Source organism: Oncorhynchus masou, chromosome 11 (genome assembly GCF_036934945.1).
Source record: "Oncorhynchus masou masou isolate Uvic2021 chromosome 11, UVic_Omas_1.1, whole genome shotgun sequence".
Classification (NCBI taxonomy): Eukaryota; Metazoa; Chordata; class Actinopteri; order Salmoniformes; family Salmonidae; genus Oncorhynchus; species Oncorhynchus masou.
Window position 1 is genome coordinate 8,704,115 of NC_088222.1, and position 15,923 is coordinate 8,720,037.

Genomic DNA, 15,923 nt, shown 5'->3' on the forward strand with positions numbered 1-15,923 from the left:
GCATCCCTGGTCATCTCTACTGCCTCTGATCTGGAGGACTCACTAAACAGAGAACATCACTGGTCATCCCTACTGCCTCTGATCTGGAGGACTCACTAAACAGAGAACATCCCTGGTCATCCCTACTGCCTCTGATCTGGAGGACTCACTAAACAGAGAACATCCCTGGTCATCCCTACTGCCTCTGATCTGGAGGACTCACTAAACAGAGAACATCCCTGGGCATCCCTACTGCCTCTGATCTGGAGGACTCACTAAACAGAGAACATCCCTGGTCATCCCTACTGCTGAGTGTCAGGGAAAATGTATGGAGTAAAAAGTACATTGTTTTCTTTGGGAATATAGTGAAGTAACAGTTGTTAAAAATATAATTAGTAAAGTAAAGATACCCAAATAGACTACTTAAATTGTACTTTCAAGTATTTTTACTTAAGTACTTTACACCACTGCACACACTCGACTCAATGTAAATAAATGTTAATAACTAGTTTATTTTATGTATGCTCCATTTTCTTTGAGGATTGTGTGAAATAAAGTACATTCACAGAAAAAGCAACGTCTTTGGTTTATTGGATATTTCTCTGATTAAAATGAGTGACCAAAAGGAAGTCGGCAGACCTGCAACCCTCTGGGCGTGTGTGCAGGTTTGGTCATCTCGAGCAGAAACAGGGCCCCAACAGCCCTCACATATTTAGGCAAATATATTTATTGTCCTGCAAAAATATTTTTTTTTATACGTACCAAGGCCATTCCCTGGCTACTCTTTCACATTGCTCCAGCCAAACGGGGACGTTTCTTCCCCACAATTAATTTATGTAGCGATTGATAGAGCAGAGATATTCAATTCAGGGTGAGTTTTCCGGCAACCAAGAGCAATGAATAGAGAGGGATGACCTGGAGGGAATTCCAGACCTCAGCTTTTTGTGAAGCAGAAAAGCAGAGATGGGTGGCCAACGAGGAAAAATTAAACAACATGCACACACACATTATGTAACTAAATTGTAATTGTTTATTTTATGTATGCTTTTAGGATTGGCGATATCTAGGCCCGACAATGCTAGAGTGAAAATAAACATGAATAAACTGATAATTCTATAATGAATACATATCAGAATAATAATCCATAATAGCGACCAATAGTTATTGTATTGTGATTGTTTAGAGTTTTAATTAGTCAAGAAGTAGTGCCCGGGGGTTGGGATTGAACCGTGTCTCAAAAGCTGCAGAAAAGGTTAAATAAGTTTACAAAAAGGTCCGTTATGGCTATACACATCTGGCTCGCGCAAGGAGCTGGACAAAAGCAACACTTAAGTGTGTATTTTGATGAGATATGAAAGTAGGAGGCTTTATATTTCTAGGACCATGTTGTAATTGAGAATCGATTCCTCGACCTACATGTACAAATGACCTCGACTAACCTGTACCCCTGCACATTGACTCGGTACCAGGACCCCCAGTATATAGCCTCGTTATTGATATTTTCTACTTTAGTTTATTTAGTAAATATTTTCTTAACTATTTCTTGAACTGCATTGTTGGTTAAGGGCTTGTAAGTAATGTTAGCAAATTATGTTATTCTTCAATAACACAAACTCCAAAGCAAATCAGGGGGAAAAAAATAGGTTTATTCAGAGAGGACAAATCAAGATGTTATGCTGGGAGATAGATGTTCAGTCTCCCCTGTCCTCAGCTTTTCTACACTGAACAAAGGAATAGGATTCCATTTAACCCCCCACCCTAGCCTGGGGTTGACCAATCACAAGTCCTTGCAGTACAACTGGCCAACGGCCAAATAACAAGTATCCTGCTCCTGACTCAATGTACAGAGCATAGCACACGTCGCCCTGAGTTCAGGAGTGACATTCCACAGATTCTAAACAGATGTTGAACTGAAACACAACTCCTATTTACAATTCCCTATTGACCATTTGTACTCTAGTTTTCAGTCCTCTCATCCTCTCAATTGTGTATTTATCTTCAAAATATTATTATAGCATTTGGCGCATGTAACAAATAAAATTAGATTAGATCAACCTATTCAAATGTCCTCACATGTACATCACCGACCACAATCCAAATCTAACTAAGGTTCAGGTGTGCAGCAGGGAGGTTTGGGGAGGTGGGGGGGGTCTGCTCTGTCTGTTTCAATAGGCCAGAATCTGATGTATGCCATCAGCCATCGGTTATACATTTGATTTGGGTGTGGCTTATGATGATTTCCCATCTAGATGTTCAAAACAGTACTGTATTGCATATGGTTCTATATCATAATGTAACATTTTTTAAGTGGGTTATGTAAGGACCTTGATTTCAATATTCTTCTTTGCACAACACTAGTGCCTACTGTCGGCAATATTTGATTTCCTCCGAATTCACTGGCTTTTGGCAACGCGTTTCACTGCCACTTCGTTTGTCCTTCGTTACGTTCCGTTCTGAGTCTGGAAAAAATGGCGATCTACCAGTGAGCCACGTTGGTATTTTGATAACATATTTATAATATAGACATTTCTTTTTATACCGAAAATGAATAAAATAATGTCCGGTCGACACAACAACAAATTGCCAACCAATCTGCCGCAATTGCAGAACCTGATCAAGAGAGATCCACAGTCGTACACGGAAGAAGTGAGTGTATAAAACGTAGCTAGGTAACGCATGCCAACTAGCTAACGTTAGTTTGACTAGTAAACAAACTAGTTGGCTAACTTGCTAGTTATCTGCTTTACATGGAACTAACATTAGCAAGTAAACTATGTTGTGGGATCAATTGATGAAGTAATGAATCATATAACTATATTGCTAACGTTAATTAGCTAGAAATGACTATATTTGATCGCATTACTATATAGCTAACGCTAGCTAGCTATCTAGTTCTATCTTAGGCCAGTTTTAGACAGACTTTATTCATTATCTAATGTATTAATAAACTGTGCCTAATTGCAGTCAATAGCGACACAGCTTGCGAGACATCGCCCGACCCGTTGTACATCTTTTAGCAGCACGTGTCCCGCGTTGGACGGTATGTTTTCCGTAGACGGTTTTGACGTAGCCTCTAGATCTGCATGTCTTTGATTGATGTGCATTCCGGATAATACACTAGTCCCCCATGAACCGGCTCGTACATAACGCATCCTCCATTCAAGCTTTAAAGGCATAGCTTTAATGGCGACCCGCCGGGGGGTGTGGGGTGTGCACGATCTTAATAAAACACAATTTTCCATCACATTTTCGGAAAACTTAAGTTGCACACCCGTGGCTGGATGCGGCAATAGTGTGCAACTGCAGTCCGCAATTCGGAGTGTTCCTACAGTCGTGGCCAAAAGTTATGAGAATGACACAAATATAAATTTTCACAAAGTCTGCCTGATGTTACTATGGAATACATAAGTATAATTACACCCATTTCACAAGTGTCAAAGCCTTTTATTGACAATTACATGTTGATGCAAAGAGTCAATATTTGTAGTGTTGACCCTTCTTTTTCAAGACCTCTGCAATCCGCCCTGGCATGCTGTCAATTAACTTCTGGGCCACATCCTGACTGATGGCAGCCCATTCTTGCATAATCAATGCTTGGAGTTTGTCAGAATTTGTGGGGTTTTGTTTGTCCACAAGTTCTCAGTGCGATTAAGGTCTGGGGAGTTCAGTTCATTTGCATGGCAAAGAGGGACTTTGCTATTAATTGCAAGTCATCGGATCAATCTTCATAACATTCTGGAGTATATGCAAATTGCCATCATACAAACTGAGGCAGCAGACTTTGAAAAGTAATATTTGAGTCATTATCAAAATGTTGGCCACGACTGTACTTATGAACATTCCAAGAACGGCCCCTCAAAAGACAACCTGCCCTCCGTTTTTAACAGAACTGTGGGGAAACAGTTCCCTACAGGCGGGGGCGTCAGGGTAGCCTGGTGGTCAGAGCATTGGACTAGTAACCGAAAGGTTGCAAGTTCAAATCCCAGAGCTGACAAACACTTCTAGCTGATTGTGAGGAAACGCGATTCGGTTGACATTTGGATACATTCGGCTATTGTTTACATGTTGTGCATCACGTGAATGGAAAATATTCACTGGATTTACAAGCCGACACAGCCATATACTTACCTGCACACCAAAATGTTGGGCTAATAATACTTTCCTGTGGACATTTTATCTCCACTTCCTACTGCCAAAAGAACCAACAGCACAGACAACCGTTAAAGTTTATCGTTTTATTCAACATTCTGGCTTGTAGAGACTAATGCGTCTTTTTTTTTTTACAGCGACTACTTTCAGACTGATATCGCGGAGTAACCATGGTAACATACTGATGTTTAGAAAAGTAGTTCCCATGAGGCAGTTGTGGGCGACGCGAATGGCTGATAACTGTAGGGAGCAGGCAGAATCCCGCCTGAAGTTTGAGAGCTGAGGTTAGGTTTAAAATGAGATTTTAACGAGATAAATGGTAGAAATGACGCCAGGACAGCGGAGTCAATCACCACCTTCCGGAGACACCTGAAACCCCACCTCGTCAAGGAATACCTAGGATAGGATAAAGCAATCCTTCTCACCCCCCCCCTTAAATGATTTAGATGCACTATTGTAAAGTGGCTGTTCCACTGATGTCAGAAGGTGAATTCACCAATTTGTAAGTCGCTCTGGATAAGAGCGTCTGCTAAATGACTTAAATGTAATGTAAAATGTAAATAGGCAGGGTTTATGACTTTGTGGCTGTGGTAACTAGTGACGACCAGTGCCTAGGCTAGTTCTAATGGAAACATTGTCCTTTGCATTGCCAAGCAGTGCCAAAGAAAGTATTAAATCCAATTATTTAATGTTACCACCCCCTTCAAATCAAAACAAACAGATTCTAATCACGCACCTGTTGTTGTTTCACACCTGTTTGCCTGTCTATCGCAATACATGCTGCAGTGGACAGGAAGTAGAATGGAGCGTGTGAGCGCAAACATTGACATCCATGTTTGGTTTTGATTTGGAGTGTGGGGGGGGGGGTGTTGGCATCAAACAATTGGATTTAATTAATGTTGTCTTGGGAACTGCTTGGCGACGCAAACGACAATGTTTCCATCAGAACTATCTACCGATTTACGGATACCATCCAACGTGGGACACATGCTGACAAGACGGGTACAGCAACGAGTCGGGCAAAATACTCACACGCTATCGCTATGGGACGAGCGAAGACTGAACATTTAATGTTAAAATAACTGAACTTACTGTTTCACTGTATGCGTGATGAAGAGCTTCGTAGGCCTGGTTACATATTTGATACAGTCAGTGACTATTTAGCTAGCTAGCTATGTCATAGTAGTAATACATCAGACTGTAATACCGCGCTGGTTATAAGGACGAAATCAGCGGACAACAGATGGAGTAAATTCAGATTAAGTCAACATTCTTCTGATTTATAAAGGGACTGTTCAAAATTTTGGACCCTATATATTAGAGACGAGAGTGGACGTTTATCCAGTCCAAACTCTGAATCGGGAGAGGCAGAGGCGATGTCAATTCCTGCTGACGTGTTTTTCACGAAGATCGTTTTAATTTCTAATCTACAGTTCCTGCAACAATATCGACACTACCAGTCCAATGTCCAGATCTTCAAACTCCAGCCTGACAAACCCAACAAGGAGCTGGCCGATCTGGTCATGTTCCTTGCTCAGGTACGATCATCACTCTCACATCTAGTCCTTTAAATAGTATGCCAAATTCAATATATTAACAATCATTTGGATATAAAAAAAACAGAAACTTAAATATAAATGTCACATGATTACCCTAGTTGGGGGTTGAATCTCAAATCAGGAAATGTCTGTAGGCCTGCTGTATTTGTGGATCTTATTAGAAAACTGTCCATTATTTATAGATCACCAACTGTAGACACAAATACACTGCTGATGTGAGTCCTGATGGGAAGCTATCAAACTAAATCCATTATTGTACTGTTCCAGGTTGGACACTGCTATCTACAGCAACTTGCCTCCTTCCCACAGGAGTTGACTGAAATCCTTATGAATCATCATACAGTCCTCGAGCCTGATCTACGGATGGTAAGGGAACAAATCATCAACAGATATTTTCTCACCCTTGTCAGCAGGTTAAAAATAAGTGTATTTAATGTGTTGTTTGTTTTTTTATTTGCGTGTTTCTCACTCGCTCAGACATTCTGCAAAGCCCTGATTCTGCTGAGGAACAAAGATCTGATTAATCCCACCGGTCTCCTGGAGCTGTTCTTTGAGTTGCTGCGCTGTCACGACAAGCTCCTCAGGAAGGTGAGCCCGGAGTGTCTCTGTCTCTCTGCACACCGATATTGTTATTCCATTTCTGTGGTCTGCCTCTCGCTTAGTCTCCTGTTCATCTCTTCCCAGACGCTGTACTCGCACATTGTCCATGACATAAAAAACATCAACTCCAAACACAAGAACAACAAAGTCAACACAACATTACAGAACTTCATGTACACCATGCTGAGAGACAGCAATCCTCTAGCAGCCAAGATCTCGCTCGATGTCATGATTGAGTTGTACAAGAGGAACATCTGGTAAGTCACGTGCCTTGGCTCTGTGCTAAGAATCTTCAAAAACACGACGCCTGATATACATATTATTTTATTTCCTTGTTTACCGTCACAGGAATGACGCCAAAACTGTTAACGTGATCACGACAGCATGTTTCTCCAAAGTCACAAAGATCCTCGTGGCAGGCATGAAGTTCTTCCTGGGCAAAGATGAAGATGAGAAGAGGGAGAGTGATTCAGAATCGGAGGCATGTGTTCACCACACCACATTGTGTGGGGGGGGGGGCATTTTGATTTGATTGGAGGAGAGACTCCTTGCTCTGTCAGGTCTAAGCCAGTCTCTTATCTCCAGGAGGAAGGTCCGTCGGCTAGAGACCTGATGGTGAGGTACTCTACAGGGAGGAAGACATCCAAGAACAAGAAGAAGATGGAGAAGGCCATGAAGGTCCTTAAGGTACGCTGAGAGTCTTGTGTGTTTTTTTTTTTTCTTTGGCTGAAGATAGACTTTAACTGGCAATTGTTTTTGTTGTTTGGTTGTTAGTTAATAAATCTTGATGATTCACAGAAACATAAGAAGAAGAAGAAGGTAGAGGTTTTCAATTTTTCTGCCATCCACTTGATTCATGATCCTCAAGGTATGTATGGTCACCCTCGAAAGCACACGCTTATAAACTAAACAATATCTGGAACTTATTTTATGTCGCTCTATTCTGGGTTTTTTTTTCTAAGAAATATTAAATATTTTGCACAGACTTTTCAGAGAAGCTACTAAAGCAGTTGGAAGACTCTAATGAGCGTTTTGAGGTGAAGATCATGATGATGGAACTAATATCCCGACTAGTTGGGATTCATGAGGTAAGAAAATGATATGAACAGTGCAATTATTCTACAATGTAAAAAAAAAAAAAAAAATGGACATTCACGTTGTTATTTCTATTCTTCCCACAGCTCTTTCTCTTCAACTACTACCCCTTCGTACAGCGGTTCATTCAGCCCCATCAAAGAGGTAAGCTCTAAGCAACAGCAGTAATTGGAGTGAGTCTAGTGTTTCCGGGATAATGGTGTTGATGTGAGCCATAACCAGCCTTTCAAAACACTTCATGGCTACCGACGTGAGTGCTACTGGGCAGTAGTCATTTAGGCAGGTTACCTTCGCTTTCTTGGACACAGGGACTTATGGGGGTCTGCTTGAAACGTGTAGCTATTACAGACTCGGTCAGGGAGAGGTTGAAAATGTCAGTGAAGACTGTACAGTGGGGTTTTTCTTCTCCCAGCCCCATCAAAGAGGTATGTTCTAAGAAAGGGCTCAGCTCAGTCATTGAAAACAAGCGTGCAATTAGTCATGTTGAGTTTTTTTAATAGAACTCCCGAGTTGAAAATAAAATTTGTTCTTCTTTCTTCTCCAGAGGTCACCAAGATACTACTGTGTGCTGCCCAGTCCTCCCATCAACTCGTTCCACCTGAGATCATCCAGCCGGTCATCATGACCATAGCCAATAACTTTGTGACAGACAGGAACTCGGGAGAGGTGATGTGTGTTGGGTAAGGGAGTCACTCACACCTATGATTCCTCTGTAACCTGGTTGGATGGCCATTGTAAAGTCATTCACATTCTGCATGTGATTGTTACCATGGATACCGTATATAACACTGTTGTATACAGTTGAGATTTGTACAGCATCAGTTATTGGTTATTAACATGGATATGTGGAGTAACAGAGTGTGCGACTTGCTTTGTACAGCATCAATGCCATCAAGGAGGTGGCAGCTCGTTGTCCCCTAGCCATCACAGAAGAGCTGCTTCAGGACCTGGCTCAGTACAAGATGCACAAAGACAAGAGTAAGTAGTCTGTACTTACAGGAAGTAGGCTAACATGTCTGTTTTGATTATTTTTCTCTTTAACCATGTGGCTACAAGAAATTATTCATCACGTGTCATAATTAAAACAATTCAAATGGTTTCAATGAGGGTTATTTAAATGTCTTTTTTATTATTTTTTATTAGATGTGATGATGTCTGCCAGAGGACTCATTCAGCTCTTCAGAAGCCTGGATCCAAAGATGCTGCATAAGAGAGACAGGGTATGTTGCTGAGACCAATGTAATATACATTTAAAATGATCTCAACATCGTCATGTTTTTCCCTCCCTCGCCCATATGCTAGGCTCCTCCTCTATGTGGAAGTCCTCTCAGGGCTGAGGTATGCTAGGCTCCTCCTCCTCTATGTGGAAGTCCTCTCAGGGTTGAGGTATGCCAGGCTCCTCTGTGTGGAAGTCCTCTCAGGGTTGAAGTATGCTAGGTGGTTCCTCTGTGTGGAAGTTCCCTCAGGGCTGAGGTATGCTAGGCTCCTCCTCCTCTGTGTGGAAGTCCTCTCAGGGTTGAGGTATGCTAGGTGGTTCCTCTGTGTGGTAGTCCTCTCAGGGCTGAGGTATGCTAGGTGGTTCCTCTGTGTGAAAGTCCCCCCAGGGCTGAGGTGCTGTGAAATGTCATGGAGGCTGCGCTAACTGATAACTTAACCATTGCGTTGTTTACTAGGGTCGACCCACAGAGTTGTCTACCGAGGCTAAGATCCAGGACTATGGCGAGATGGGGGCCAAGACCTACATCCCTGGAGCAGAGGTTCTGGAGGTGGAGGAGAAAGAGGAGGGAGAAGAGGGGGATGGTGGTAAGGATTTGATCGTGTATAGTCATTATACAACTGGAAACTTTTACTTGTTTGGTTTTTGCTGTAAGGACTCTCATTTTGGATTTATCAAGGACTGTATTTCCAAGATGCAATAGATGATGTTTTGTGTGAAACAATATTTAAACCTATTTTTATTTATTTTTTGATAATTTCTTCCTCTGCGTTTCCTCTTCATCTCTAGATGGCTGGGAGAGTGCCAGTAGTATCAGTGGTGGTGATGATGATGATGAGGACGGAGAATGGATCAATGTTCACCACTCCTCTGATGAAGACACCGCGGAAATGGTAGGGTTCTGCATCAACCCCATGTCCGTTAGGTGTTCTGGGTTGGTGACCTGATTTTGAAAATCTGGGCTGGCTCGCGTTCAATTGAGCACACCGTAGCAAAACAATTTTTATCAGAAAACTAAAATGAGCACTTCTTATTGGACAGGTTAAAACTTCTTGTAACTAGGGGACAGTATTTTCATTTTTGGAGAAATAACGCTTCCAAAGTAAACAGGCTATTTTGTCAGGACAAGATGCTAGAATATGCATATAATTGACAGCTTAGGATAGAAAACACTCTAAAGTTTCCAAAACTGGAAAAGTATTGTCTGTGAGAATAACATAACTGATATTACAGGCGAAAGCCTGAGAAAAATCCAAATCAGGAAGTGACTCATGTTTTGAAAGCTCTGCGTTTAGATGCGTCCCTATTGAGCAGTGAATGGGCTATCAACCAGATTACTTTTTCTACTTATTCCCCAAGGTGTCTACAGCATTTTGACGTAGTTTCACGCCTTTATGTTGAAGAATGAGCATAAGTGGTCACCTGATGGCTCTCAGAGTGATTCTTGCGTAAAATACAGAGGTAGCCATTTTTCCTCTTGGTCCTACTGAAAAGCCAATTGTCCCGGTGGATATATTATCGAATAGATATTTTAAAAACACCTTGAGGGTTGATTATAAACAACGTTTGCCATGTGTCTGTCGATATTATGGAGCTAATTTGGAATATTTTTCGGAGTTGTCGTGACCGCAATTTCCGGTCGATTTCTCAGCCAAATGTGAAGAACAAACGGAGCTATTTCGCCTACAAAAATAATATTTTGGGGAAAAAAAGAACATTTGCTATCTAACTGAGAGTCTCGTGAGTGAAAACATCTGAAGCTCATCAAAGGTAAACAATTTAATTTGATTGCTTTTCTGATTTTCGTGACCAAGTTGCCTACTGCTAGCTGGACATAATGCTATGCTAGGCTATCAATAAACTTACACAAATGCTTGTCTTGCTTTGGCTGTGAAGCATATTTTCAAAATCTGAGATGACAGGGTGACTAACAAAAGGCTAAGCTATGTTTCAATGTATTTCACTTGTGATTTCATGAATAGGAATATTTTCTAGTAATATTTATGTCCGTTGCGTTATGTTAATTAGTGTCAGATGATGACAACGATCCCGGACCCGGGATGGGTAGCTACAACAGGGGTTGTCCCTCCCTGTTTCTGTCCGTTTTCTGCCAAATGAACACTACCCTGGTGATTAGTGTTCTGATTGGTGAATAACATGTTCTTATTGGTGAATAACGTCTTCTCATTGGCCATTGTATGCGTCTCGCCCAGGCTGAGAAGCTGAAGACTATGGATCCAGAGGAGAGGAAGGCCAAGGCAGCAGCGGTCAGCTCCAGTCGACTCCTCACTCAGGATGACTTCAAGAAGATCCGTCTGGCTCAGATGGCTAAAGAGGTCAACGCTGCCCCGGGCAAGGGACAGAAGAGGAAGATGGTTGAAGATGATGATGGTGAAAGGTCAGTCTTGTTATTTTACCTCAGGTCCTATGATATATATATATAATTCAAAACAGGGCCGACTTTTTGTTACAATGATGATGTGTGGATTGCATTTTTTACCTGATGGGAATATCTTATTTAAAATGCGTTGATGCTGCGTTTAGACGAAGGACGCAAAAACCATCATACCAGTTGGTATAACGGGACAAGAAAGCAAGAAGGTGAGGGTGACGACAAGACAAAAAGCACGACGGTATGCGTTGCTATGGTGATATCCGTAAACAAACAGTGCAAACGAACATCCGGTAGAAAACAACGCTACGGCAAAAAAGTTGTGATATTTGAACTCTGGCGGAAAGTCCCGTATACCGTGGCGGCTAGGGATAACCCGGTTTAGTCGACCGGTCGATTGTTTGGTCGACTAAGATTTCTTGAGTCGAGCGGTAGCAAAAAAACGTGGCGTACGAGACACCTGTCTGGTCGGCTCCTGTCTGAGTGGACTGATCCAGGCCGTGGGGATGGCACTGTCCATCACTCTCAAGACATTTGCTGCTGAAATTGTACATGGTTATATTACATAAGATCAATGGTGCAACACTAATAAAAACAATATTATTTTATAGCAAATGAGCTTTCTCCCGCTTTGGATAGCGGTTGCTGTCCGCGGTTCTGAAACATCAGTACGCTGTGGATTTGGAGCCTAGACCATGTTGCTATGTGCGTAATAGCAAAATTACCCAGCATATTGGTGTTGAGAACAATGTGGTGGAGGCAGCAGCGGAGTTAGGAGACGAGAAAACAGCCTTCGCCTTAATTGTCTAAGAAAAGAGAGGAGAGAGGAAACCCCAGCTTAATTCGGTCTATAATCAATAGCCCAACTGTTAGGTGTGCCTGGCTTTATAAATCATCCACATATACAGCGCATTGTGAAAGTATTCAGACCACTTGACCTTTTACACATTTTGTTACGCAACAGACTTATTCTAACTTTGATCAAATAAATGTCTCCTCAATCTACACACAATACCCCATAATGACATCACAATACCCCATAATGACATCACAATACCCCATAATGACATGACACTACCCCATAATGACATGACAATACCCCATAATGACATGACAATACCCCATAATGACATGACAATACCCCATAATAACACCACAATACTCCATAATAACATCACCATACCTCATAATGACATCACAATGCCCCATAATAACATCACAATACCTCATAATAACATACAATACCCCGGCAGGGTAGCCTAGTGGTTAGAGCGTTGAACTAGTAACCGGAAGGTTGCAAGATCAAATCCCCGAGCTGACAAGGTAAAAATCTGTCGTTCTGCCCTTGAACAGGCAGTTAACCCACTGTTTCTAGGCCGTCATTGAAAATAAGAATTTGTTCTTAACTGACCTGCCTAGTTAAATAAAGGTCATTATTTTTTTTATTTTTTTTTACATCACAATACCTCAATCTACACACAATACCCCATAATGACATCACAATACCCCATAATGACATCACAATACCCCATAATGACAAAGCAAAAACAGGTTTTTAGACATTTTTGCAAATGTATTAAAAATAAATTACATATCATATTTACACAAGTATTTAGTCCCTTTACTCAGTACTTTGTTGAAGCACCTTTTGGTAGTGATTACAGCCTTGTAGCGTCATTCTTGGGTATGACGCTACAAGCTTGTCACACCTGAAATTGGGGAGTTTCTCCCATTCTTCTCTGCAGATCCTCTCAAGCTCTGTCAGGTTGGATGGGGAGCGTCGCTGCACAGGGAAAAAGTCTGGGCTCTGGCTAGGCCACTTGAGGACGTTCAGAGACTTGTCCCAAAGCCACTCCTGCGTTGTCTGGACTGTGTGCTTAGGGTTGTTGTCCTGTTGGAAGGTAAAGCTCCTGAGGTCCTGAGCACTCTGGAGCAGTTTTTCAGCAAGGATCTCTGCTCTGTTCATCTGTCCCGTCAATCCTGACTACTCTCCCTGCCGCTGAAAAACATCCCTACAGCATGATGCTGCCACCACTATGCTTCACTGTATGGATGGTGGTCAGGTGATGAGCGGTGCCTGTTTTCCTCCAGACGTGACAAGTTAAATCTTGGTTTCATCAGACCAGAGAATCTTAGTTCTCATGGTCAGAGTCCTTTAGATGCCTTTTGGCAAACTAAGTGGGCTGTCATTTGCCTTTTACTGAGAAGTGGCTTCCGTCTGGCCACTCTACCATAAAGGCCTGATTGGTGGAGTGCCACAGAGGAACTCTGGAGCTCTGTCGGAGTGACCATCGGGTTCTTGGTCACCTCCCTAACCAAGGCCCTTCTCCCCCGATTGCTCAGTTTGACCGGCCAGCCAGCTCTAGGAAGAGTCTTGGTGGTTCCAAACTTCTTCCATTTAAGAATGATGGAGGCCACTGTGTTCTTGAATACTGCAGACGGGCCCGGATTGACCCTTCTCTGGGGCTGGGCCCGGATTGACCCTTCTCTGGGCCCGGACCGCCAGTTGAGTTCGGTTGCCCTATTGGTCACCTGCATGCGATGCATTCATGTGTCACGTAAAGAGAACAAAGTTTTTAGGGAATCTTTTTTTTCTCTCCCGCTGCAGCAGAGAGGAGAGAACGACAACGGGTGCACGTCACACAGTCACTCGTTGTCTTTTTTTACACAGCACAGCAAGTCTGAGCCCAGCCTGGCACAAAACAATTACTATCGGATTCCCTTTAGTCTTCTGCGTGTCTTTTAATTATTTCATCAAACTGTGTGCTTTAAAGCATCAGACAAGCTCAGTTCACATTGTTGATTTGATTAAAAGACAGGATGTGTCAATATAGGGAAAAATATACGTTTTAGAATTTTGGCGAAAGAACGGATGACTCTCGGGTCGACCAAGATTTGTATTCAGTCGAGGACAGCCCTAGTGGAGGCTGACTGCATTCACTGCCCGCCTCAATGGCATTTACCATTGTAAATGACATCCGGTTCGCTGTCTACCTCGTACCAGCTAAACGCAGCATAAGTGTGATAAACACTCATGCAAATAGTTTAACCGCCATTTTGTGTGTGTGTGTGCGTGTGCGCGCATCTTAACTAATAACATGTCAAATCGTTTTCAGAGGGGAAATCCTTACCTTGAGAGACATTGAAAAGCTGCACAAGAAACCCAAGGCAGACAAGGAATCAAGACTTGCCACTGCACAGGTGACCATCTCAATCAAGAATGTGCTGAATTCTAATTATCGTATTCTTAGGATGTGCTGAATTCTAATTATCGTATTCTTAGGATGTGCTGAATTCTAAGTATCGTATTCTTAGGATGTGCTGAATTCTAATTATCGTATTCTTAGGATGTGCTGAATTCTAATTATCGTATTCTTAGGATGTGCTGAATTCTAATTATCGTATTCTTAGAATGTGCTGAATTCTAATTATCGTATTCTTAGAATGTGCTGAATTCTAATTATCGTATTCTTAGAATGTGCTGAATTCTAATTATCGTATTCTTAGAATGTGCTGAATTCTAATTATCATATTCTTAGGATTTCAGCAGATCGTGTGGTTTTGTTTTGATGGTAGGCTGGCCGCTCGGATAGGAAGGAGTTTGTGAAGAAGAGGAAGGAGAAGCTGAACCCGTTCGCTTCCACCAGCAACAAGGACAAGAAGAGGAACAAAGACTTCAGGATGATGAGACACAGTCGAAACGTACGGACCAAGAACAAGAGATCCTTCAGAGATAAACAGGTACATGAAGTTTGTTTTTTTGTGTGTTCAGCATAATTGGAAAATGTGTATTTTTGTCAGTATTATTTATCTCTGTTGTATCTATTTCTCTTTCTTTCTCTTCTCTCTCTCTCTCCATACAGATTGCTCTAAGAGATGCACTCATTAAGAGAAAGAAGCAATACAAATAGCAATGTCACTGTGGACTCTGTTTCCTAAGGAAATGATGGCTTCCTTGAACGTGGGCTGTTAAAGGAAGATGGGGAAGGCTTCATTTTAACGTGTTAAATCTTGCTGTCCTTTGTTTTCCTTCTTAGGTAGTAGGCTGTAATCACACTGCCTTCTATTAAAATATTTACTGTCAATCGTCTACTCCTTCTCCTATTTGCATTTTTATGTACAGTTTGCTTCATATTTCCATACACCTTTTGATGTGAAGATTATGTTCCTGCCAACAAATGAAATGTAACTCCTCTAGATTGACATGATAGACAATAAATAAATGCAGACAGGATTTAAATGTCAAGATTTCCAGGACACAAACGCATATAATATACGGACAGATCAGTCCACTTCATTACGATGCCACCTTCAACCCCTACAGGTAAGGATAGGTTTGAGTTGTTGTAATGCTTCTCTCAGCTGGAATTCATTCACACTTAACTGGTATTTAGAATTCAATCAAACATTCCTGTCCGTATATTATGATACACTTGCCCCGGTTGGGCAGAGACTCAGAAGTGCCCCAGTTGGGCAGAGACTCATAGAAGTGCCCCAGTTGGGCAGAGACTCATAGAAGTCCCCCGGTTGGGCAGAGACTCATAGAAGTCCCCCGGTTGGGCAGAGACTCATAGAAGTCCCCCGGTTGGGCAGAGACTCATAGAAGTCCCCCGGTTGGGCAGAGACTCATAGAAGTCCCCCGGTTGGGCAGAGACTCATAGAAGTCCCCCGGTTGGGCAGAGACTCAGAAGTCCCCCGGTTGGGCAGAGACTCAGAAGTCCCCGGTTGGGCAGAGACTCATAGAAGTCCCCCGGTTGGGCAGAGACTCATAGAAGTCCCCCGGTTGGGCAGAGACTCATAGAAGTCCCCCGGTTGGGCAGAGACTCATAGAAGTCCCCCGGTTGGGCAGAGACTCAGAATTCCCCCGGTTGGGCAGAGACTCATAGAAGTCCCCCAGTTGGGCAGAGACTCAGAAGTCCCCCGGTTGGGCAGA

General features: G+C 42.4%; 1 protein-coding gene across 1 annotated transcript; it reads left to right on the forward strand.

The window, feature by feature from the left end:
- Nucleotides 1-2,426: 2,426 nt before the first annotated feature.
- sdad1 (SDA1 domain containing 1) lies at nucleotides 2,427-15,080 on the forward strand. Its single transcript, XM_064977311.1, has 19 exons — nucleotides 2,427-2,625; nucleotides 5,562-5,666; nucleotides 5,955-6,053; nucleotides 6,165-6,275; nucleotides 6,372-6,544; nucleotides 6,636-6,768; nucleotides 6,873-6,974; nucleotides 7,086-7,155; nucleotides 7,272-7,375; nucleotides 7,469-7,526; nucleotides 7,927-8,062; nucleotides 8,263-8,360; nucleotides 8,526-8,602; nucleotides 9,056-9,185; nucleotides 9,388-9,491; nucleotides 10,812-10,996; nucleotides 14,107-14,191; nucleotides 14,567-14,731; nucleotides 14,854-15,080. Exons 1-19 carry the CDS (start codon nucleotides 2,524-2,526, stop codon nucleotides 14,899-14,901), a joined length of 2,085 nt encoding a protein of 694 aa, XP_064833383.1. The 5' UTR covers nucleotides 2,427-2,523; the 3' UTR covers nucleotides 14,902-15,080.
- The last annotated feature ends 843 nt before the right edge of the window (nucleotides 15,081-15,923 follow it).

What these genes read in the sequence shown, in the direction of transcription:
- sdad1 (XM_064977311.1), top strand. Translation starts at nt 2,524, where the DNA reads ATGAATAAAATAATGTCCGGTCGACACAACAACAAATTGCCAACCAAT. An exon ending in GACTAGTTGGGATTCATGAG is followed by an intron (nt 7,376 to 7,468) that starts GTAAGAAAATGA and finishes TTCTTCCCACAG; the next exon opens with CTCTTTCTCTTCAACTACTA. An exon ending in GATCCTTCAGAGATAAACAG is followed by an intron (nt 14,732 to 14,853) that starts GTACATGAAGTT and finishes CTCTCCATACAG; the next exon opens with ATTGCTCTAAGAGATGCACT.